Below are 21,584 nucleotides of genomic sequence, written 5' to 3'. Positions count from 1 at the left end.
TTCTGCTGGTTGGCTGGGTTCTTGGAGCTGCCGGTCTGCCGTCCCTGCACAGCTGCCATGTCCCTGGATCGGCCTGTGGTCTCACTTCCCATGCATTCTCTGTGGCCCCAGAAGCCCGCCTCCTGCTGTGCCTGTGGGGCCTCGGTCCCCGTCTTCCCTGCGGCCCCAGTGGGACAGGATGCTGGTCAGACCTGGGCCAGGAGCTCTGGGCTATGGAGAGGGAGCTGGTCCCAGAGACCCTGAGAAGCTAGGAGACGGCCCGCCCAGCGGGGGAGGGGCTGCCTCGGGCGCTGTCTGGCGGTAGGGGCAGGCATGGCGTGCGCACCGGGAGCTGTCTACTCCTTGCGGAGGTGGGGCGCCCTGCAGTGTGGTCCACCCAGCGCACGTTTGCTCAGCCCCTACTGCGTACACGTGGGTGGGCACGGTGGTTCCCAGAGAGAGGCTCTGGGTCCCTGCTGCTCCTCCCGGGCGCCCTAGACCAGCCCAGGATGACTCAGCACATACACAGAGCTCAAGGGCCGTGCTCCCAAGAGCATGAGGCCCCTTTGTTAGTGCAGGGAGTGGGGCTGCCCCAGAGGCTGCCCTGGGGGAAGGGGCTCGTTCCCAATCGCACGTTGCACACAGCACAGGAACCAGGAGGTGTACCAGCCTGTGGCTATCAAGCACACGTGCCATGAGCACACAGGCGTGCACACGCACGCACATAGCATCAGTGTGTCGGGGCCCTCACGTGTTCGTTCGTTCAGCACGTCCTGGGCACTAGCAGTAAAGGGGGCAGAAAGGGTCTTCCCTGAGGGAGCCTGTGTGGTCCAAGAATACCGACCCCAGTAGGAAGGGGATTTAGTGGCTTCGTAAAAGCAAGTGAAGGACCCACTTCAGATCCGGCTCCATCCAGGTGCTCACATGTCTTTGGGTTCCATCCGTCTGACGTGCTTCGCGGTTTGTGCGGCTTTGTTCCCAGGATCTGGAGGCTCCTGGCAGGCCCCCCGGCCTGTGTCCACCTGGTGTACGCCACTGCGGTTGGGAGGTCTCAGCGGGTGAGGTTTTCGATCATGAGCCATTTCTGGACAGGCAGCCGATTTCAAGCCACGTGAAACAAGAGTGGGTATCTCCCACGTGGAAGGCACACCTGGCACCCCCGACCCCAAGGACCACTGACACGACACCCGAGACCCAGCCCGTCAGGGGGTCGGAACGAGACACTGCTAGGCTGGAGCAGGGGGCATAACGGGGAGAGCTAACCCGAGGTGGGGGAGGCCAGAGGGAGCCCGGGCCTGGAGGCCTGGCTCCTAGACTGGACCCCTGCAGGCACTTCTGCCTCCTCCCCACTGGTAGTTGGGGAAGGGCGGTGAGATTGCTGCCTTCTGCTGCAGGTCGAACAGGCGGGGTGCTCTCCCCCGTGGACAGGCCTGTGAATGGATCCAGAGGCCAACTTTTCATGGGGCCAGCCAGCAGAGAAACTGGGCGTGGATGCTGGGTGCACGGGGGTGGGCTGGCCAGCCTGAAGGGGTCAGGAGACTGACAGACCGAGGCGTGACGCAGCCTTCCGTCACTCTGCACTTCCCATTTTCCTCCCAATGCGTGGGAGCCAGGAGAGGCAAAGAGAAGGGTGACCAGCAACCTCGAAGACTTTTCCTTCCAAGCTGCAGAAAACAGCCAGCCCAGGACCACACCCTGCTTGATTGTTAAGAGCATGAGACATCCTCTAAGTCACGGGGCCCCTGTGACAGGGCCAGATAGCATTTTAGAAAGTTCGTCTGACCTCCCTAAAGGTTTCTTCCCTTCAGGGGGACATGCAGGCCAGTCAGAAGACCAGTGTGGGGCTGAGGAGGGGGTGGTCTGGACGTGTGGGGAGGAGACAGTGGACACGGCATGCGGGATCTTGGTATGCCCCCCGCCCCGTGAATCACGATAGGGAGTGGAAAGAGGCCAGGGGTGGGGTCGGGTCGGCAGCCCAGGGCTCACGCGGGCTCGTCTGTGCCAGCCCCACCGCGCCCTCCTCACACGGCAGTGCCTGCCGCTCTTGTCTGCCCTTGATCCACGCCAGCCCTGCTCCAGGCTCCAGACCGCCCAGTACGACCCTGAAAACGGCACAGTGAGGAACAAAAAATGCGGATCCTGTCGGAGGACAGAATCCCCACTCGCGTTTGCGATTCCGGGGGAAAGAGGGCGACGGGAGAAGGCGGGGCGGTGCTCCCTTAGTCGACAGACCTCTTGGCCCGCTTGGAGGAGGGAGGGCCCGGCGCCCGCTCCACCCCGCTCTGCCGGGGACGCGGGTCGCCATGGGAACGCGGCCCGCCCCACGCGGCCTCGGCGCAGACAAAGGCCGCCCTTCCCTACGGCGCGCGGCCGGTTCCCACGGCCCGCCGCTCCCCTCCCTCCTCGCTTTAGCTGAAGCTCCATTAACTCCGCACAAAACCTCAGTCACTTCGCCCGGCCGGGAAAGGTGTCCCCATCGCGGGGCCCCGAGGAAGCGGGGGTAGGGCCGGGGGCTGGGGGAGGAGACACCAGCGTCTTCACCGCATCCCGCGCTCCCAGCGCCCAGAGAGGAACTGAGGCCCGCGCGCTGGGAGTGGGACCCGGCACCCTTCTTACTTTTAGGCTCCCTGCAGGACCCAGATTCGCCAGGCACAACTGTCCGTTTGCCTGGGACTGCGTTGACATGTTTTAATTTGGTTATCAATGTTTCAATATCAGGAGGTTTCACATAAACACTCAGATTTTTGCTTGTTTCATAAAAGGAGAAGGTTGGGCACTCAGTCTGAGGTCGCACTCTGTTGGGATGGGCAGCCTAGCGCCGGCCCTCCCCACCCCCCCCCACACCCTCCCCCACCCCGCTTTCCCAGGGTGCGGGTCGGGGGCTGACTCCCCAGAGATGCTCTATCTCAACCCTGGTCACTTCAAACAGAAGCAGCCGCTCCCGCCCAGAGCTCCAGACAGATGCTGAAACAGGCCCAGCCCCTTTCAGTGACAGCAGCCGGTGCAAACTGCACTTTCCCAGGGCAGAGAGGAAATGCCCCGTGCGGGGTGGAGTTCGCAGTTCGAGACCCCGCAGTACCTGAGAAAGTCAGAGTGGGCTTCCTGGAAGAGGTCACAGCTGAGGGGGCTACTTCAGCAGGAGGACGGGTCCCAGGCCCCAAAGACGGCCCAGGTGGGGAGAGTTTCCTGAGTCCAGCCCTCCCATCCCCTCGGCGCCGCCGCTGTCCCTGGTCCTGAGGGCGGGTCTCCGGGCCGGCCCGGCAGTTGCGCGTCCCCCAGGATGCGGCTGAGACCGGCCCTGGAGCCACCAATGCAGGAGGCCCCACCAGGTCGGGGAAGCTTTACCAGGAAGCGAACCACACGGCCAAGGCCGGATGGCCAAACGGGAAGGGAAGCCAGGCCGACCCAGGGTTCCAGGCGCCGCCATCGGCCCACGCGGAAGGGACCCTACCCAACCAAATGCCTAGCTTTTATTAGGGGAGGGGAGTTCTATTCTGAAAAATATGTATATGAATATAAATATATATATGTTCCATGGTTCACCCTGGCTTCTCTGATTTAGAGGATTCTGCCTTCATTCCAGGGGGAGCTCGCTGGGGGACGGGAGGGGTGCAGGGCCCGGATGAGGAGCCGGGAGAGGAGGGGTGCCCGCCCCCGAGCAGGCTGGAGCGGGGAGACGCAGGACCCAGAGCAGGCGGGTGGTGGAGTGCGGGCGAAGGCAGGTGGGCAGGGGTGGCGCCCTGGGTGCGGGCACGGGAGGGTGCGGGGAGCGGAGCCCGGGAGGTGGCGGCGGCCCGGCTCGGGCGGTGCCGCTCCGAGGACACACGCGGCGCGCTTGGGGGAGGCGCGCAGTCCCCGGGAAGAGGCCGCGGGAGGAGCCAGGAGCCGTTCCATGGCTGCCGCCCTCCCCTCTCCGGGAAGGCCGCTTTCCGCCCGGCCGCCGCCCGGGGCCGGCTGGAAGCCGCGCGTCGTCTGCGGGAACCCCCTCCCTGGCCCCGCCCCGCCCCGCCTCCCGCCGCCGGCTGGGGCTCCGCGGGGCGCGGGGCGCGGGGCGGGGCGCGCGCCGAGCTGCGGCCGCTCCGGACATGTCGGGCCCGCGCGCCGGCTTCTACCGGCAGGAGCTGAACAAGACGCTGTGGGAGGTGCCGCAGCGGCTGCAGGGGCTGCGCCCGGTGGGCTCGGGCGCCTACGGCTCAGTCTGGTAGGGGCGGGCTGGGGCGGGGGGTCTCCGCGCGCGCCCCTCCCCCCCGTGCGGGGTTCCGACGCGGGGAGGGGCTCGCCCTGCCTCCGCCCCCGGGCCTTACGCAGATCCGAGGAATAAATGCGGGGTGGGGGTGCGAGGGAAATTTTCCTCCCCGAGCCTCTCCTTGGTCGGGGAAGGGGCGTCCCTCTGCCCCTCCAGCCCGGGGCGTCCTCCTCCGGGTCTGAATCTGCGGCGTCACAGCTGGCGAAAGGGCCGGTCTCGTGGCCCTGGATGTGTGAGCACGCATCTGGGATTCCCCGGTCAAGGGTCAGGCAGTCCTGGGCTCCGGTAGATACCTCCGCCCCAGGGTGGGTAGTTTTGCTTGTAAAAGAAGAGCCCAGCTTAGGGGTGGGGCGCCAAGACCCCTGCCTAAGAATGACCTCCAGCTCCTCCTTGGGCCTGGTTTCCTCCCCCGTTTTCCAAGGGGTCTCAGACTCCAAATGGGGCTCAGGCCTGATCAGAGAAGCCTACCATCCCCAACAGTCTTTAGGGGGTCTACACCCCTCCCCATTTTTGCCCCAAACAAGAGAGCGCACACTGCATGGAGACCCTGGGGCCCAGACAGGAGGGAGGGTGGGGCCTGGGGAGGCCTCTGGACCTGGTGGGGCCGGGTGGGGCTTGCAGACCGTCCTTGGGGTTTCAGTGTTGACACTGAGGCCAGTTGTGGGTGTGGGTGTTGCAGGGTGCCCCCCAATCCAGAACCGGTGAGGTGCCAGGTGTCTGTGGGGCCATGGGCATGGGCAGGCAGGTCCCCGGGGGAGAGCTGTTGCTCTAGGACGCGGCAGAAGTTTCCAAGTGGGACACCTCAGATCCCTCCCAGGACCCAACGCTGGAGCCTGGAGCAGGGGTTCGGGGTCCCCTGGGCCTCAGGCCTCATGCTGTCACTGGCCGGCCATCGGGAACCCCAGGCCACTCCAGCTGCCCCAGCCAGCGCGCTCTGGCTTCCCCCTAAGGCCTCAGGGGCAGGAGAGGGTGTGTGCGCGTGGCCCCTGGGGGAGTTGACAGAGCCCTGACTGGAAGCGGGCCCCCAGGCAGGTGTCACTCCTGGGCTCCCTCCTCGGATGAGTCTGATGGCCTGGTGCCAATCCCCACAGTCCTCTGTTGACCCTGTGGACAGAAAAGGTCTGCTCCCCTCCCCTGTGAGGGGCAACTCCCCCTGACTCCCACCCCAGGGCGGCTTTCCTCCACCATCGCCCACGAGCATCCCACTTGCTGCAGGAGGCTCCCTTTGTGGGCGTGGAGGGGTGGGGTGGAGGGGTGGGGTGGCTGCACAGGACAGCTCGCTGGAGGGAAGGCAGATCCTGAGACAGCAGTGGAGCGGGGGGTGGGGGGGGGTGGAGGGCTTGGCTCGGTCAGAGGGCGCACTGAGCAGCTGGGCACAGCGGCTGCAGGTCTGGCCCTCCGGGGAGTGGGGCTGCAGGAGGGGAAACACTCTGGGGGTCCAGACACCAGCCTCTGCTGGACAGTTCCTACTGTCTGGTTTCTCACTGTCAAAGATAGGGATGCAACACACACCTTCGGTCAGGTTCTCCTCCACATGTTGAACATTCCGGGGCTCTGGACATGGCTTTGGGACCCTTTGGGGGCCTCCCAGACCCCCTGGCCCACAGGGAGCTGGAGGAACATCTACTCTGGGAACACACTTCTGGCTGTTTCCCTGGGGTGGTATTTCCACCCTGAGTGGGGGGCAGGAGTCAGGAGAAATTCAGGTGGGCTCGGGAGGCCGGAAGTCAGGGAGTCAGTGGAAGGGGACCTGCCTCTGGAGGAAGGAGCAAGACCCCAGGAGGGGGACTTCGCTGGTGGTCCAGTGGCTAAGACGCCCTCCTTCCAATGCGGGGAGGCCAGAGTTCAATCCCTGGTCAGGGGACTAGATCCCACATGCCTCAGCTAGGACCTAGCACAGCCAAACAAATAAATATTTTAAAAAATGAAGACCCCAGGAGGGAGGGGAGAGCCTGGGAGCAAGTGAGGTCTCATGCCCGTGTGGGTGGCCTTCTGGCCAGTCACCGAGGCGGGGCCTCACGCGCGGCCTTGCAGCTCGGCCTACGACACGCGGCTGCGCCAGAGGGTGGCGGTGAAGAAGCTGTCGCGGCCCTTCCAGTCTCTGATCCATGCGCGGAGGACCTACCGGGAGCTGCGGCTGCTCAAACACCTGAAGCACGAGAACGTGAGCGGGGCTGGCGGGTGGGCGGGCGGGGCGCGGGCCGCGGAGCTCTGACTCCCCGCACCCCCAGGTCATCGGGCTGCTGGACGTGTTCACGCCGGCCACCGCCCTGGAGGACTTCAGCGAAGTGTGAGCGGCGCCGGCGGGGCGGCCGGGGCGCGGGGACGCGGGGGCGGGGCGGCGCGGCGGGGGCGCGGGGGCGCGGGGGCGCGGGGCTCATTCCCGGCCGCACCCAGGTACCTGGTGACCACGCTGATGGGCGCCGACCTGAACAACATCGTCAAGTGCCAGGCGCTGAGTGACGAGCACGTCCAGTTCCTCGTGTACCAGCTGCTGCGCGGGCTAAAGGTGGGCGCGGAGCGGGAGCGGGTGGCGGCGCGGGGGCCAGCGCCTGACGCCCCGCCATCTCCCCCTCGCAGTACATCCATTCGGCGGGGATCATCCACCGGGTAGGTGCGGTGCGCGGAGGCGGCGGTGGTCCTGCGCCCGGGACTCTGCCGGCCTCTCACCGCGCCCGCCCGCCCCGCAGGACCTGAAGCCCAGCAACGTGGCCGTGAACGAGGACTGCGAGCTGCGGGTGAGCGGCTGGGGCAGGGGCTGGGAGGCGGCTGCGGGGACGTGGAGACCCGCAGGGCTGAAGCTGGGGGTCGCCGTAGATCCTGGACTTCGGGCTAGCGCGCCAGGCAGACGAGGAGATGACTGGCTACGTGGCCACACGATGGTACAGGGCCCCCGAGATCATGCTGAACTGGATGCACTACAACCAGACAGGTGACGGCAGCCCCACCGGGTGCGGCCTGCGGAGGGCTGGGCGGGACCCAGAGGCCGGGCGCTCAGGACCAGACCTTCAGAAAAGCAGGGCACCGCGGGTCCTGGGCTGACCCTTGCCCTGCCCAGGGTGCCGTTAGGAAGGGGCCTGGATGTGACTGTGGGGCTGTGGATCCAGCCCCCGGCTCTCTGGGGCGGAGCTTGGGGTAGGCAGACTGATGGCCATGCCTTCTCCTTCAGTGGACATTTGGTCCGTGGGCTGCATCATGGCTGAGCTGCTCCAGGGAAAGGCTCTCTTCCCCGGAAGTGACTGTATCCTTGGTTCAGGTTGGGGAGGAGGGTTGGGCCTCCTATTGCAGGGTGGGGGTCGAGGGAGGTGGGCTCAGGCCCTTGCCTCCTCTGCCCCCAACCATGCCACCTTGGGCTCATTGTCCCCAGTGGCAGGAGAGCAGGGTCTGGGCAGTGACCCAAGGTCTGGGGTCTGGGATCCCAGGAGAGTCCATGCCTGGCTGTTGGACCTTTCCTGAGCCAGGCAGACATCGACCAGCTGAAGCGTATCATGGAGGTGGTGGGCACACCCAGTCCTGAGGTTCTAGCAAAGATATCCTCGGAACATGTGAGTCATTGGTCACCAGCCCCTCTGCTGACCTGGTGGAAGAGGGGCTGTGGGACTAGATGGGGCCCTATGGGGGGAGCATGGGTCACAGTGGAACAGACACGAAGGCGGGCCCGGCCCCCTTCAGGGAGACCTGGGGAGACACTCCTGGCGTGAGGGACAGGGCGGGTGAAGCCTGGGCACCTGCAGTGTCCTGGCTACGGACCGTGGAGTGGCACCACACCTGGGCCTGCCGGCCTGTGGGGCCAGGCGAGGTGCTGGAACCCCCAGATCCGAGGTGGGAGGTCTTTGTTCCACGCATGCCCTTGGCCAGTCCTGTTGGAGAGGAAGGCTGGGGGCCTCTCCCATCAAGCCCCTGCCTGGCTTAGGGCCGGGGGCGGGGAGGCCCTGAACAGCCCCTCAGACCCTTCCGTGGGCACCTAGGCCCGGACCTACATCCAGTCCCTGCCCCCCATGCCCCAGAAGGACCTCAGGAGCATCTTCCGCGGAGCCAACCCCCTGGGTGAGGACGGGCCGGGGGCTTGGGTGGGGCTCCACGCTCGGCCCCAGGGGTGGAGCTGACTTGGCACCCCCGCCCCTCCAGCTGTGGACCTCCTGGGCAGGATGCTGGTGCTGGACAGTGACCAGAGGGTCAGCGCGGCAGAGGCCCTGGCACACGCCTACTTCAGCCAGTACCACGACCCGGACGACGAGCCCGAGGCGGAGCCTTACGACGAGAGCGTGGAGGCCAAGGAGCGCACGGTGGAGGAGTGGAAGGGTGGGGCCGCGTCCCCGAGGCGTGGAGGCCGAGGAGCGCTCGGGGGAGGAGTGGAAGGGTGGGGCCGCGTCCCCGAGGCTGGCCTTGGCCATTCTCAGCGGGGGCTCCTGTTCCTCCGAGAGGGTCTGGGTGTGGGGCCATCTACCCCCCCAACACTGGGGCGGGCGGGGGCAGCTAGAGCTCGGCCTGGGTGAGTCCACCAGAAACCTGGGGGCCGCACAGGGTGGGCCCAGGAAGGGAGGCTGCTCCCAGAGGGTGGGGGGCATGGGCCGCTGGGGGCCTGAGCGCACGCCTCCCCCTCCCTGCACAGAGCTCACCTACCAGGAAGTCCTCAGCTTCAAGCCCCCAGAGCCCCCGCAGCCGCTGGGCAGCCTGGACGTTGAGCAGTGATGGAATGCCGCCGCCAGCTGCCCCGCTGGGGCTCAAGCGGGGGCCTGAGCCCACCTGCCGCCAGCCCCGGCCTGCCAGGCCCCCATGGGGGGCGCCTGCCTTGACGCCACTACAGCCAGTGGCACCCAGCCCCGGCCTGGGACCCCCGTCCTCACGCTGCGCCTTCTGGGGAACCTGCTCGTGTGTGGACGCCTGCACGGGCGTGAGCCGCGGTGTGGGAGCCCAGGCACAGCGTCTTGCACGTCCTTGTCCTCCTGCCCCCTCCCAAGGTCCCCTTTAGGGCCTCCCTGGGGGGACCTGGGTGCCAGAAGACCTCTCCCTGGGCAGTGTGTGTGTTCCCAGACCTGGATCCCAGAGGGCTGGCTCTGGGGGGGTGGGGGTAAGTACATTGGGGCTGGAGCCTCCCTGAGACAAAGGAAGAGTCCTGATGGTCAGAGCTGCTCCGTCTGGAAGTGAGGGGTTCCCTTCAAAAGTGCTGAGGCTCAAAGGGTCTTCTGTAGGGGGGTGGAGTGGGGCGGCTGCCTGGAGCCACATGTCCGCCGTGCTGTATGCGGTGCGTGTGTCCTGGAATCCACATGTCAGGGCAAACTGAGGCGCGTGTGTCTGAGGGCCCCTGAGAGCTGCGGTGTGACCAGCCGCAGGCCCAAGTGGGGGTGACTGTACCCTTGCCTCCCCTTCAGTCCTCGAGGTGGGTGGGGCGCAAGGCTTTGCTAAGAGCCTGCTGGGTGGCATGCAAGGGGCTCAGGTGGCCACAGGCACCCCTGTGAGCAAATCCCCTCTCCCCTTGGACGTGGGAGCTGCAGCAGGCTCCTGAGCCACGGGGGTCCGGGCCCGCCTGGGGGCTGGCAGGCCTGGGGGGCTCCGGCCTCGAGGCGCCCATGAGCGTGGACGTGGATCCTGGCCCCGAGTGGATGGAGAAACCTGTGCCCGCCCTACCCCTGCCCGCCCTCTGGTCCTGCTGTCGGGACCTGGGGTGCCCTAGTCTGTGCGTCCGCCCTTGTCCTCTGTCCTTCCAGAGTGGAGGGGACCCAGCGACCTCTGGGACAGGCCCCTGCTCCAGATGTGTTGGGGGTGTGGGCCCGCCGTCAAGGGGCTTCCCTGCCAGGTGGCGACCTCTCACCCTGCGGGACCAGGGAGGTCTGAGTGTCAAGTGCCTGCACAGGGGTTTTGCAATAAAGGGGGTCCTGCCCCCCATGAGGCTCGTGTCTCAGGCTCCAGTTCCTGCTGCCCCTTCTGCCTGTAGAGCAGGGCCATGTCCCGCTGGTCCCTGAGGGCCAGCGGGATCTGAGGTGGACAGAACAGGATGTCCACCCACAATCAACCCGCTGCCCTCAGAGGTTCACTGGGCAGTGTCTGGTCCAGACCCAGACCTGCCCCTCACTCTGGTCAGGGAGCATGCAAGGTGGGGGAACGAAGGCCTGCCTTCCCCTGGGCCAGGGAGAAACTTTCCTTTCTTTCCAGGTGAAGGAGGGCTGCCCACTGAACGATCAGCCCCTGCTGCTCCCTGCAGCTCAGGCTGGGAAGGCCCAGGCCCTACTGGGGACCAGGCAGGGTGTCCCTAGTCTGGGGACATTCCGTGTCTTTGCCCCGGGCCTTGGGAGGGCTGTGGGGATCATCTGGGAGCTGGGCCTGCAGAGAGACCTGGTCAGTGTGGCTGCTTGGCCTCAGGTCCCGGAGGACCCCCGGAGACCAGGCTGGGCTGAGTCCTGGGGGCGGGGCGGGAGCAGCAGAACCCTCCTGGACCCCGCACCTCAATGCCAGCAGTCAGGGGGCCAGCTGGGGGCTTCCTGGAGGAAGCAGGTGGCGTACCACAGGGCACGAGGGGCACGGGCAAACGTGACTGTGGCTCCAGGGACCCCAGGCTGTGGCCGCGGACCAGCCTGCTGCTCCCGAGCGCCGGCTCGCCACGATGGAGCAGGTGTAAAGCTGCTCGGGCCGGCGAGCTGCAGGGTTGCTGATCCATGGCGCAGGGCGCGGAAGGTGGCCGGGGGGCCCCCAGGGATCTTGTTACCCTGCTGTGTCTCAGGCCTGGGTCACTGGGCTGGGGGAGGGCATGGAGGGGGCTCTGACGCATGAAATGATAATGCCCCCCATCCAAAGGTAAGTGGGCGCCCCTTCGCCTTGGGGGTCAGACGTACCTTCCTGGGGCGAGTGAGCCGCGCTGGCTGTGTTTTGAAGAGTAAACCTGGGGCCTGGGCTGGACGGGCCAGGACCCGCAGGGCAGCTTGCACATCTCTGGGCAGTCTCCGCCCCCCCCCCCAGGTGGGGGGCCTGCAGGACCACCCTCTCTGCTCCAGCGTGGTAGGCACCCTGAGTTTGGGAGAGGGAATCAGCTTCTTAACAGGGAAAGGGGGATAGAGGCAAGACGGGTGGGAACGGAGCTGGGGGTGGGAGGGTCAGCGCAGGGTGAAGGGGCATCCTGGGGTGGGCAGTTGGGGCTACAGTGCTCAGGTCAGGTGCCTCAAGGGTGGGAGTTCTCTGGTGCGGGGAGGAAGTTGGCAGGACTGCTGGACGGTGATTTGGGGCTGGGGGTAGAAGCTGACAAGCTCAGGCGGCCAGGATGAGCCAGCGCCCCGGGGCGCGGCGGGAAGGAGGAGACGCGAGCCTCACGGACTTCCCGCGGAGACACCGTGCGCTTGGGCCGGGGAGTCCAGCCCGAGGGCGGAGCGCGGAGGCAGGCCGGTCCGGGAGCCGCGTCGGCTCCGGGCCCGGGTTTGTCCTGAGCGGCGGTGCTCCCCTCCCCCGCCTCCGGCCTCCCGTGCGGCGCCGCCTCAGGTTTCCGGAGGGGCCGCAGGGCAGCGGCGCGGGGGGGCGGGGGCGTCACGTGCGCCCGGGGCCCGGGGCCGGTTGGTCATCCCGCAGGGGAGGGGCCGCGGGCGGCCCAGGCCGGGGCCGGGGTCGGAGCTCCGGACGGGACAGCCGGGAGCCGGTTCCCCGGCGGCGGCGGCGGCGGCGGCCCGGGGTGCGCGCCGGTTCCCCCCGTGAATTCCGGGTCCCCGGCCCTCGAGGCACGGTGTCCGCGGCGGGGGCGGTGCGCGGCCAGCCATGAGCTCTCCGTCGTCCGCCCGCAAGGGCTTTTATCGCCAGGAGGTGACCAAGACGGCCTGGGAGGTGCGCGTCGTGTACCAGGATCTGCAGCCCGTGGGCTCGGGCGCCTACGGCGCCGTGTGGTGAGCGCAGGCCGGGCGGGGCGGTCGGGGGTGAGGTGTCCCGGCCCCTCGCTGAGCTGTGCGTCCCGCAGCTCGGCGGTGGACAGCCGCACGGGCGCCAAGGTGGCCATCAAGAAGCTGTACCGGCCCTTTCAGTCTGAGCTGTTCGCCAAGCGCGCCTACCGGGAGCTGCGCCTCCTGAAGCACATGCGCCACGAGAACGTGAGTCGCGCCGCCCGGACCCGCGGCCGCCGCGCTCCGCTTACCCCCCGCCGGCCCCAGACCCCCGCCCCGGAGACCCCTGGGCTGCTCCTCGGGGTGGCGGGGCGGAGGCCGTGGGTCGGGCCGTGTCCCTGAGCGTGCGGGGTCGAGAGGGCTGCTTCCCCGTTTCTCGACCGCTCCGCCTGGGCCAGTCCCGCGGCCGCCGCCTCTGGCTCTTCGGCCGGGGGCCTGCTCGCGGATGGCCCAGGCCGCGGGGCTCCTGCCCTACTCGCTCCAAACCTTGACTTGAGCCCCGGGGACCTCAGTGGGGAGAAGGGGTTTTCCTGGAAGGCCCCCCTCCCCGCGCTGGCCGGCTGCCCCCTCCCTGCTTCTCCAGCCCCTCTCCTTGCCCCACTCTGCCTCCTGAGTCCCAGCCCTGGGGCTGCGCGGAGGAAGGCAGAATCGGAGTTGTCAGCTCCCTCAGAGCCCCCGCGTCTCTGACGGTGAAGGGGTTCAGTGAGCCGTGTGTGGAGGGCGCTGGGCACCCGCAGGCACGCAGACCCTTCCTGTGACGCCCACCCCCACAGCGTGAGGAAGGGCCGGCCACCACCAGGGAGGGGTCTCTTCTGTCTCCAGACCTGCCCACAGGAGACCCCACGAGGCTGCCCCAAGCCTCTCCCTGCACAGTGCGGGCCGAAGAGGGCCCTTCCCTTCTTCCTCCATGCAGTTCCTCCTGTGACCCTGAGAGCTGCCTGCTTCCCCACCCGCAAGCCACTCCTGCCCAGTCTGACGGTGATCTGGGTGCCCAGACCCTGGCCAGTCATGGCGGGCTGGCACCTTCTGGTCCCCATGTCCACCAGGAAACTCCCCTCAGCTCCAGGGCCCACGCACTCAGCGCCTCGGGTGGGTCCTGTCCTCTTATTCCCGGGTGGAATCCCCTTCGTAGAGGACACCCGCCAAGCGCCGGTTTGCTACCTGCAGGCCACACCTGCTCACGTGCAGGACTCGTCCCCATGAGGACCGACCCCTCTGCCTTCCTGCGGTCCCCTCCCTCCCAATCCGTGCTCCCCGACTCGCCCCGGCCTGTCCGCGCTCTCCCTGGGCTCCTGCTCCGTGGCCTCCAGGCCCTTGCTCGGGCCTCCCCACTGCCGCTGCTCTCTGCCTTCCCCCAGACCTCCTGACCCACAGCAGCTGCCCCCCCTTAGCTGGGAGGCTCTGCCTTTCATGACCCCGTGTTCCTGGGAAGAAACAATCTCCGAGAGGCTAAGGCGTGCCCCAGTCCTGCCTGTTCTGTGCCCACCTCCGCCCATTTACCCCAGCCCCTCACCCCCAGCACCGGCCTCCCTGTGCAAGGCAGAAGCCTGGAAGTTTCCATCAGTCTGACACGCCTCCCCCGAACCTCCAGGATCCTTGCTGAAACCACCTCCTGACGCTTCTGCCTCTGGCCCCTCTCTGGGTGTCCCCACCTCCTCACCCGTGTCTGGCCCTGGAGGCTGCGGCGGTTACCGAGGTGTCCCTCCGCCTCGTGTCCACTTTGTCCCCGCACCGTGGCTGGGGCCGCACCCAGCAGCGTGCCCGCCTAACCCCCCGCGGCAGCTCCTAGGATCAGGGCAGCCCTCACCTGGTGTCACGGGCCCGCTCGGTTTCCTCGGCTTCTCCTTGGCGGCTCCCTGGCCTGGTTCTTGGCCACCTGGCCTCTCTCCCTTGTTCCTCAAGTGCTCCGAGCCCTCTGTCTCCTGCTTCGGCCACCACTCGTGTGGCCTCTGCCAGGCCTGCCCCCTGCCAGCTCGCCTACCCGTCCCTCCAGTAGCTTGGATGTGCAGGCTTCGTGGGGTCCCTGGAGGCCCGGGTGCCAGCTGTCGCACTGCTCGTGTGCCCTGTGTCACCCCCCAAGCGAGGCCTGCAGGGCTGTGGGTTTGGCCCTAGTGCTGCTGCCTGGACCCATCTGGCAGAGGCATGGTCCCTGCTAGGCTCTGGCTGCCCCCACGCTGGTCCTGGGTCTTCAGTAGGGACAGGAAGCGGGGGGAGGACAGGCCAAGGGCTGAGCTCCTTGGATGGCTGGGGGCTGCCCCAGACTTGAGGCTGCCCCTCCCCCAGAGGGTGCTTGCGGTCTCCATCCAGAAATAGCCTCTGTCTGTGGGCATGTGTGCCAGAGCAAGGTAGAGCTGCCAGTGGGCAGAGCCGGGCCCGTGGGCAGCTGCAGGGGGCTCTCCTGCACTGGGTGCCTGAGCCCCCGCCCACCCGGCACTTGGCCTCCTCCCCAGGTGATTGGGCTGCTGGACGTGTTCACGCCCGATGAGACGCTGGATGACTTCATGGACTTGTGAGTGCCAGCTCGGGGTTGGCCGGGTAGGGAGCTGGTGTTGGGTGGCTCCTGGGTGTCAACTTCAGGTTTGGGGTTGGCGGGGGGCCCCTTAAGGCGAGCCTCGCTTCGCAGCCTGGCCAGGGGTCTGCCACATGCCCCTGATGCCGCGGGGTGGACCTGGGCCTCCTCCTCCAGTGCCAGAGGTGTGAGTCTTGGCCCCAAGGGCTGTCAGCGGGTCCCGTGCTCCAGGACGCGGGCCCTGAGGCTGTGCCTGTAACTGGAGCTGCTGACCTTTGCCGGCGGGAGGGGAGGGGCGCAGGGGGCCCAGCGCTGACTGTTCTGTGGTGCCTGCCGCGTGACTGCCCAGGTGGCTACCCCTGGACTCACGCTCCCCTCGGCTAGGAGCCCAGGGCCCGGCCAGGCAAGAGCCGAGGAGACGGGCTCCTCACCGCCCAGCCTCGCGGAGGTCAAGGACGCATACAGACTGGCCTGGCTTCCTGGTGGGGTGCTCGGGGTGTCACCCCGTCTCCCCATCCTGTCCAGCTTGCCCCCCGACGTGGATGCCCTGTGTTCGCCCCTGTCCAGGGGCACCACTCTCCTTTTTTGTGCCCCCTCCCTTCCTCGAACCTCAGTGTCCCTGGTCACCCTTCAGAAACGCCAAAACACAGTCCTCACCTGCCTGGCATCGAGGGGCCTGCAGGGTGGGGCCCGGGGCAGCGCCGTGGGCGGCGGGGACTGCGTGCCGCAGGGTGACAGGGCCCCGTGCGGCCCTGAATGTCTGTGCCCGTCGTGCGCCACAGCTACCTGGTGATGCCGTTCATGGGCACCGACCTGGGAAAGCTCATGAAGCACGAGAAGCTGAGCGAGGACCGGGTGCAGTTCCTCGTCTACCAGACGCTCAAGGGGCTGAAGGTGGGACACGGGGCCGCTGGGCTGGGAGGGGCCCCGCGCCAGCCGGAGCGCGGGCTCCTGAGCCGACGGCCGCTGACCGCTCTCTGTCCCCACAGTACATCCACGCTGCCGGCGTCATCCACAGGGTGAGTCCTGGCCCCGGAGGGGCGCCTCTCCTGGCTGTGGAGCCGCCGGTCCCACCCCTGAGGGGGTACCCCGTCTGCACACAGCCTGGGGCGGGTACTCCACCCTTCCTGGAAGGGCTGCGGGGAGGCCAGCCGTGCCCCCACGTTCAGGCGCTGCTTGGGCCTTGGCTCTGCTGGATGGCACTGCGCTGACACCTGCCTTTGTCCCCAGGACCTGAAGCCTAGCAACCTGGCTGTGAACGAGGACTGTGAGCTGAAGGTGTGTGGGGCCGGGCGCTTGGGGCCCCCTGCACCCGCCCATCCGCCTGCTGGGCCCCTGCTTTCAGGCCCGGAGGTGGGCTGGCCCAGGCCCACGCGGACAGACCAGACCCCAGCCTTCTGGGTCATGGCTGGGGTCCTAGGGCGGCACTCAGTGGGGTGGCCCGGGGCACGTGCCCATACCCGCTTGAGGAGAAGGGGGGCGGAGGGGGTCTGCACAGAGGCACTGGCCGGGGTGTCCGCAGGGGCGGAGCACAGGGGAGGAGACCCCCGGGGGCCTGTTTCTGAGGGTTGGGGGCAGGTGCGGCCCATTGGGCTGGGGGCCCTGGCTGTGACGGGGGGCCCTGCAGGCAGGGTTAGGGTCACGTGGCCGAGACCTCAGCCCCAGAGGGTTGGCCCGAGGCCCCGGTGTGCCCGGGCCCCTTGGGATCTTCTGGACCACAGTCGGCCCGCCCACTCCCCAGGGACCGCTTTGCCCCCCACCCCCTCTGACTCTGGCTGTAGATCCTGGACTTTGGCCTGGCCCGGCAGGCAGACAGCGAGATGACCGGCTACGTGGTGACCCGGTGGTACCGCGCGCCCGAGGTCATCTTGAACTGGATGCACTACACGCAGACGGGTGAGGAGCTGCCCACCCGCTCCCTGCTCTCCGGGGGTCTGTGGCGGCTGCTCCGTGGGGAGGCTTGGAGCTGGGTGGGGCACTGGGTGGGGGGCGGCAGGCCAGATGGGTCCGGTGCCCACGACCCCTCCACCGCCCCCTCCCGTCTGTGTGTGCCCCCCCTCCCCAGCCCGCGGAGCCCTGACGCAGGGGCTTCTGTCTCAGTGGACATCTGGTCCGTGGGCTGCATCATGGCCGAGATGATCACGGGGAAGACACTCTTCAAAGGCAACGACCGTATCCTACACCGAGGGCCGGACTGGGGCCTACCCTGAACCTGGGGCTGGGTTTGGGGGGGCTTACCCTGCACCTGGGGGGACACCTGCCTGGACCAGGTGGGTGGGCGAGCCCCGTCTCTGGCCCACTCTGTGTTCCTGACCTTGGCCAAGACCTGGACCAGCTGAAGGAGATCATGAAGGTGACGGGGACGCCTCCTGCGGAGTTTGTGCAGAGGCTGCAAAGTGATGAGGTCAGCCGGGAGCTGGGTAGGGGCTGGGGACGGGCCTGGGACTAGCCCCTCACGCTCTGCTCCCGCGCAGGCCAAGAACTACATGAAGGGCCTCCCTGAGCTGGAGAAGAAGGATTTTGCCTCCGTCCTGACCAACGCGAGCCCCCTGGGTAGGTGGCACTGGGGTGGGCGTGGGTCCTGGGCCTGGGACGCTGCCCTTGGCTGGCCTGACCTGCCCTCCCCGCAGCCGTGAGCCTCCTGGAGAAAATGCTGGTGCTGGATGCGGAGCGGCGGGTGACGGCGGCCGAGGCGCTGGCCCACCCCTACTTTGAGTCGCTGCACGACACGGAGGACGATCCCCAGGCCGAGAAGTACGATGAGTCCTTTGACGACATGGACCGCACGCTGGACGAGTGGAAGCGTGAGTGGGGGCCCCGGGTCAGCTGTGTGGGTGGCCGGGCTCAGGGTCCCGGGCCCCCCCATCCCTGGGATGCAGGTTCAGCGGGGAACGCAGCAGGAGGTCAGAGGGCAGATCCAGGTACTGGGTCTCTCCTGGCGCTTTGAGTGGCCAGCGTGCCCATCCATGTCTAGGCCAGGGCCCGGGCTGACCCGGAGCTCCTCGGAAGCCCTTCCCAGGCCTCTGTTCGTACGTCTTGGATCTCCTGGCCTTTTTGCCCCTTTGAGGACCCCCTCCTACCATACAGCCACACAGCACCCTTGTCCTGCTGGGACGGTCAGGTCCATGCCAGGCAGCCCATCTGCCCTCCTCCTTCTTCAGCACCCCGGCCCGTCCCCTCCAGCCCACTGAGCACCCCCACCTGCGCTCTGTGCTCCAGGCTTTGCGCCGACTGTCCCCTCAGACCGAGGGCCCTGCTGGTCTCTGAGGGCTGCCTACCCCTGCTCAGCCTGAGGCTGGGCTCAGGGACGCCTGCCTGGCCCCTGGCCCCCGCCTCCGCCGGGTCCCTTACGCCCCACGCTGGATCGGGCCTCAACCAGCACATGGTCTCTCTGCGGCTTCGGGCCCCCAGACGGAGAGGGGACACAGGAGTAGGGCCGCTGGAGCTGCGGGCCTGCTGGCTCCTGTCCGAGAACCCGTCCCGGCCAAGCCTCAGGCCAGCGCTGTGGTCCTGGACGTGGAGGAGCAGGCAGAGCTGGACGGCTGTGCTGCTCACACCGAGCTCCTTAGGGTCACTGGGTCCTCAGTTCCACCAGTGGGGGCTCCACCCTTGTCTGTGCTGTTTTGTGCTTATAAGATTTCTGTTGCTAAAAAAAGACCAGAAAACCAAAACCCGCGGGCCACAGGATCCTGTCTGTGGCCCAAACTGTAGTAAGAGCTTTTGCTTTTACTACAGACCATGTTTGCGGTTAAGCAAGCTCATCACTTCCTGTCTTCCTGGGAAAGGCCATTCTTCCAGCAGGGGCTTTTCCACACGGACCTCCCCAGTGTGGCCCGGCCCCTCCCTGCATGAGCGTCAGGCGGACGGCCTGGGAGGCACCCCAGGCCTGCGGGTAACACAACCATGCAGCTCACTGGGCAAAGCACACAGACCACTCACTGTCGAGGCACGGTCCTCTGAATGGGGCCCCGGGAGCCCCAGTGGTCCCCGAGACAGGCGCTCTCCCGGCCCGGCAAGTCTGGGCACGCGGGGGGAGCAGCGCCCCCTCCCTTGGGACTGCGCGCTCTGGGCATGGTGCGGGGAGCGTGGGGACTGGTGCGGGAGCCCGAGATGCAGGCGGTCAGTGGGGATTCCACGTTTGTTTGAGGCTTCATAGACGTTCCGGATGCAGAAGCTGGAACGCCCTGGTGGGACTCTGCGTAGCTCCACTCAAGTGAACACACTGGTTTATGTTCCTGCAACATCCTCTGTTCACTGAGGCAGGCTGTGGGGCCAAAGCCACTCTAGGGGCCGTGGGTGTGGGCTGGCCACAGGAGTACGATCAGGGTGGACAGTCCCTGTGGATGGACACGGGTGGACTCGAACATGTGGGACAAAGGAGCTCCCTTGGTGCCTAAGCCCTGGCAGTCAGAGTCAGATCTCTGACTGCCATTTAGGGGGGCGGTGAGCCCCTCGGTCAGTGACCTGTGCTCTGGGCCCAGGAGTTTTCCCCACCCCCATCCCGAGTGGAATCTCAGGAGTTATCACTGGTCCGGGCAAGCACTTGGCCTTGGTCGCTGGCGTCGATCCTTGGTGTGCAAGGTGGACCTGTATGATGGGTGGTGGGCTCCTCCTCCCGTGATTCTGTCCTTCTGGCCCCAGGTGTCACATATAAAGAGGTGCTCAGCTTCAAGCCTCCCCGGCAGCTGGGGGCCAAGGTCTCCAAGGAGACAGCCTTGTGAAGACTCCTGGGCCCTGGCTGGGGCTCCACCTGGACGGGAGATCCCATCTGCCACTGTGACCTTGGCTGAGGCTGGAGTCCCCGTGCTCCATGGAATCTCTCTTGGAAGCCTGTTCCTCTGCTCGCAGACCCCATCTCAGCCTAACCACAGAGGAGCATCTGGACTTTCTGGACAGGATGCCCGCCTGACCTGGGGCTGGCCTCTGACCCTGCCAGCAGCGGCCCCCACCCCCAGGATGCACCAGAAGCTTCAGAGCCAGTGGGGTGGGACCGGGCTTGGGGTCAAGTCCTGGCCTCTGACCCTGCCTTCTCTGAACTGTGCTGAGGAGGAAGGACAGGGTGCCGACTCAGGGATGCGTCTCCTGGGGGCGTTCGTGTGGACGCTTCTTCACCCCCAGCCTGGAATGCACACTGGCCACGTGGTGTGGCCCCTCGGCTGGAGAAAATAAACCCTTTTGTAGGTCTCCCTCTGCTTCACGTCCTCATTCCTGGGCTGGAGCTCCACCTTTAGGCTTTTGTTTGGAGTAATGAGGCTGGTCCGGGAGTTTCTCCCCACCCTGAGCCACTGGGCCTGGGCAACCCTTCCCTCCCAGGTCACAAAGCTGAGCCCCCCAACCTGTGTCAGTGAGCCTCAAGCCTGGAGCCCCCAAGTCAGGGCTTGGCCCCGCCCTTTGGTCCTGTTGTGTAGTCGGTTGCTCAGTCTTGTCCGACTCCTTGCGACCCCATGGACTGTAGCCCGCCAGGCTCCTCTGTCCATGGCATTCTCCAGGCAAAAATACCGGAGTGGGTTGCCGTTTCCTTCCTCTAAGCTTAGACCCTGGAGCCAGATGCAGGGCAGGGGGTGAGGGGGTCAAGGTCCAACTCCGGTGTCAACTCTGGGGTCCCCGCACTCTCTAAGGCCAGGTTCTTGGGGTGGCAGGGTCACGCAAGACGCTCGCGGCCTCTCAGGGGCCTCTGAGACGCTGTGCTGTAGCAGAACAGCGTTTCTGAACACGGAAACAGCAGAACAGGTAGGTTTCCGAGTTCCTCTTCCTGTCGCAGGCCCGGCCATACCCAGCCGGCGCTGGCGAGCCCGCGGAGCCCTCTGCTGGCCGTTGCAGAGGACTTGCCGACGGGCCAGGCGCCACCCTGGGGCTCCTCTGGACTGTTTCCCTCAGCAGGAGCGCGCAAGGCGGGATTAGCCCGTCTTTCTTCTCCCGGCCTCGCGCACAGCTGCTTCCGCCGAATATACGGTCAAGACAAGTTGCACAGTGCATACCGCCCGTCTCAACCTAGGCCGGCCCGCGCCCGTGACGCAGAAGTTCAGGCGTCTCGGCGGGGCGGGCGGCCGCGGGCCACGCCTCGCGATCACGTGCGCCGCTTCCGGGCTGCTCTGATTGGCTCCGGGGCGGGCACGCCTCCCGCAGCCCCGCTGCGGCCAGGGGCCCACGCGGGCAGGCCCCCGGCCCGGACCGGGTTATTTCGAGCGAGGCTGCGGGCCGCGGGCGGCGGGGCAGTGCCAGGGCCTCTCTCTACAGCTGCCCCGCCGTGGGGGTCATCCCCGTACGGCTGGGACGACCGAGGACTGGAGTGAGCACGCCCGCCCAGGGCCCCACCCGCAGAGCCCAGGGCCCCCGCCCCGCCTCCAGGTCTCCCGCCGCGGAGACCAGCGCTCGCAGACCCAGCCATCCCGCCCCGACCCGAGACCGGCTTAGAAAGTCTGCCCTCCAGGCCCAGGCCCGGCCCACGGGCTCAGTCCCCCGAAGCCCTCGGTTTAAGGCCTGGGGCTCCCTGTTTCCTCCTGTCTCTGACCCTCCTGTTCTCGGCTGGGCCCGCGCCTCCGTCGCGGGCCGCGTTTCTTCACGCTCATCCCTCCCTCGCCCGGACCCTCCTCTGTTGGCCCCCTTCCCTGGCTTTCCCCACGCGGTGGCGCTCCTGTTCGGCTTCTCAGCCACAGCCCTGACCCCACCCCGAGTCTCGGCCGGGGGTCTTCCGAAGCTTCAATCAGACACTTCTTGCGCCTCGGGGGCAGCGCTGCGCTGCAGCCCCGGCCGGCCTGAGTCCCGGCTCCCATCCCGGGGCGAGGCTGTCTCATTGCCTCGCTCCCGCGGACGCTCGGCCTCGCGCTCCTTCCCTTCTCCCTGAGCCCTCTTTGCGGGGCCTGGGCAAAGCGGGACGGCGATGGACAACCGCTGTGTCTGAGCCGCGGCGCGGGGTCTGGGCGGGCCTGGAGCGGGGGGCGTGGACCCGCGTGGCGCCGCCGCGACAGCCCGCGGAGCTTAGGCACACTGGCCG

The 21,584-nt window shown here is 67.3% G+C and overlaps 2 protein-coding genes across 8 annotated transcripts; both read left to right on the top strand.

Moving 5' to 3' along the window:
- Positions 1 to 3,498: 3,498 nt before the first annotated feature.
- On the top strand, positions 3,499 to 10,122 carry MAPK11 (mitogen-activated protein kinase 11). Of its 5 annotated transcripts, none has more exons than XM_024992251.1 (12): positions 3,499 to 3,701; positions 6,260 to 6,389; positions 6,457 to 6,515; positions 6,623 to 6,734; positions 6,806 to 6,835; positions 6,916 to 6,963; positions 7,043 to 7,157; positions 7,395 to 7,466; positions 7,691 to 7,770; positions 8,194 to 8,272; positions 8,354 to 8,527; positions 8,838 to 10,122. In XM_024992251.1, the coding sequence occupies exons 1-12, from the start codon at positions 3,514 to 3,516 to the stop codon at positions 8,915 to 8,917; spliced, it is 1,167 nt and encodes a 388-aa protein (XP_024848019.1). In that variant the 5' UTR covers positions 3,499 to 3,513; the 3' UTR covers positions 8,918 to 10,122. The 5 variants fall into 5 exon arrangements, with proteins under 5 accessions (XP_024848019.1, XP_059742748.1, XP_024848020.1 ...); XM_024992252.2 differs by lacking the exon at positions 3,499 to 3,701 and adding an exon at positions 4,029 to 4,180; NM_001080335.1 differs by lacking the exon at positions 3,499 to 3,701 and adding an exon at positions 4,053 to 4,180 and having other exon boundaries at positions 8,233 to 8,272; positions 8,838 to 10,114.
- Positions 10,123 to 11,829: 1,707 nt separating this feature from the next.
- On the top strand, positions 11,830 to 19,776 carry MAPK12 (mitogen-activated protein kinase 12). 3 transcript variants are annotated; one of them, NM_001098953.1, is made up of 12 exons: positions 11,847 to 12,087; positions 12,159 to 12,288; positions 14,532 to 14,590; positions 15,373 to 15,484; positions 15,580 to 15,609; positions 15,821 to 15,868; positions 16,372 to 16,486; positions 16,691 to 16,762; positions 16,915 to 16,994; positions 17,065 to 17,143; positions 17,221 to 17,394; positions 19,232 to 19,775. In NM_001098953.1, exons 1-12 carry the CDS (start codon positions 11,963 to 11,965, stop codon positions 19,309 to 19,311), a joined length of 1,104 nt encoding a protein of 367 aa, NP_001092423.1. In that variant the 5' UTR covers positions 11,847 to 11,962; the 3' UTR covers positions 19,312 to 19,775. The 3 variants fall into 3 exon arrangements, with proteins under 3 accessions (XP_059742309.1, XP_005207572.1, NP_001092423.1); XM_059886326.1 differs by having other exon boundaries at positions 11,830 to 12,028; positions 17,221 to 19,776; XM_005207515.5 differs by having other exon boundaries at positions 11,830 to 12,087; positions 17,221 to 19,776.
- The last annotated feature ends 1,808 nt before the right edge of the window (positions 19,777 to 21,584 follow it).

Source organism: Bos taurus, chromosome 5 (assembly GCF_002263795.3).
Source record: "Bos taurus isolate L1 Dominette 01449 registration number 42190680 breed Hereford chromosome 5, ARS-UCD2.0, whole genome shotgun sequence".
NCBI classification, from domain to species: Eukaryota; Metazoa; Chordata; class Mammalia; order Artiodactyla; family Bovidae; genus Bos; species Bos taurus.
Note: the sequence above shows the minus strand (reverse complement) of the source record. Positions and strands in the feature narration are given on the sequence as shown.

What these genes read in the sequence shown, in the direction of transcription:
- MAPK12 (XM_005207515.5), top strand. Translation starts at nt 11,963, where the DNA reads ATGAGCTCTCCGTCGTCCGCCCGCAAGGGCTTTTATCGCCAGGAGGTG. An exon ending in AGCACATGCGCCACGAGAAC is followed by an intron (nt 12,289 to 14,531) that starts GTGAGTCGCGCC and finishes CCTCCTCCCCAG; the next exon opens with GTGATTGGGCTGCTGGACGT. An exon ending in GATGCACTACACGCAGACGG is followed by an intron (nt 16,487 to 16,690) that starts GTGAGGAGCTGC and finishes CTTCTGTCTCAG; the next exon opens with TGGACATCTGGTCCGTGGGC.
- MAPK11 (XM_024992251.1), top strand. Translation starts at nt 3,514, where the DNA reads ATGGTTCACCCTGGCTTCTCTGATTTAGAGGATTCTGCCTTCATTCCA. An exon ending in TGGAGTGCGGGCGAAGGCAG is followed by an intron (nt 3,702 to 6,259) that starts GTGGGCAGGGGT and finishes GCGGCCTTGCAG; the next exon opens with CTCGGCCTACGACACGCGGC. An exon ending in TCTCTTCCCCGGAAGTGACT is followed by an intron (nt 7,467 to 7,690) that starts GTATCCTTGGTT and finishes TGAGCCAGGCAG; the next exon opens with ACATCGACCAGCTGAAGCGT.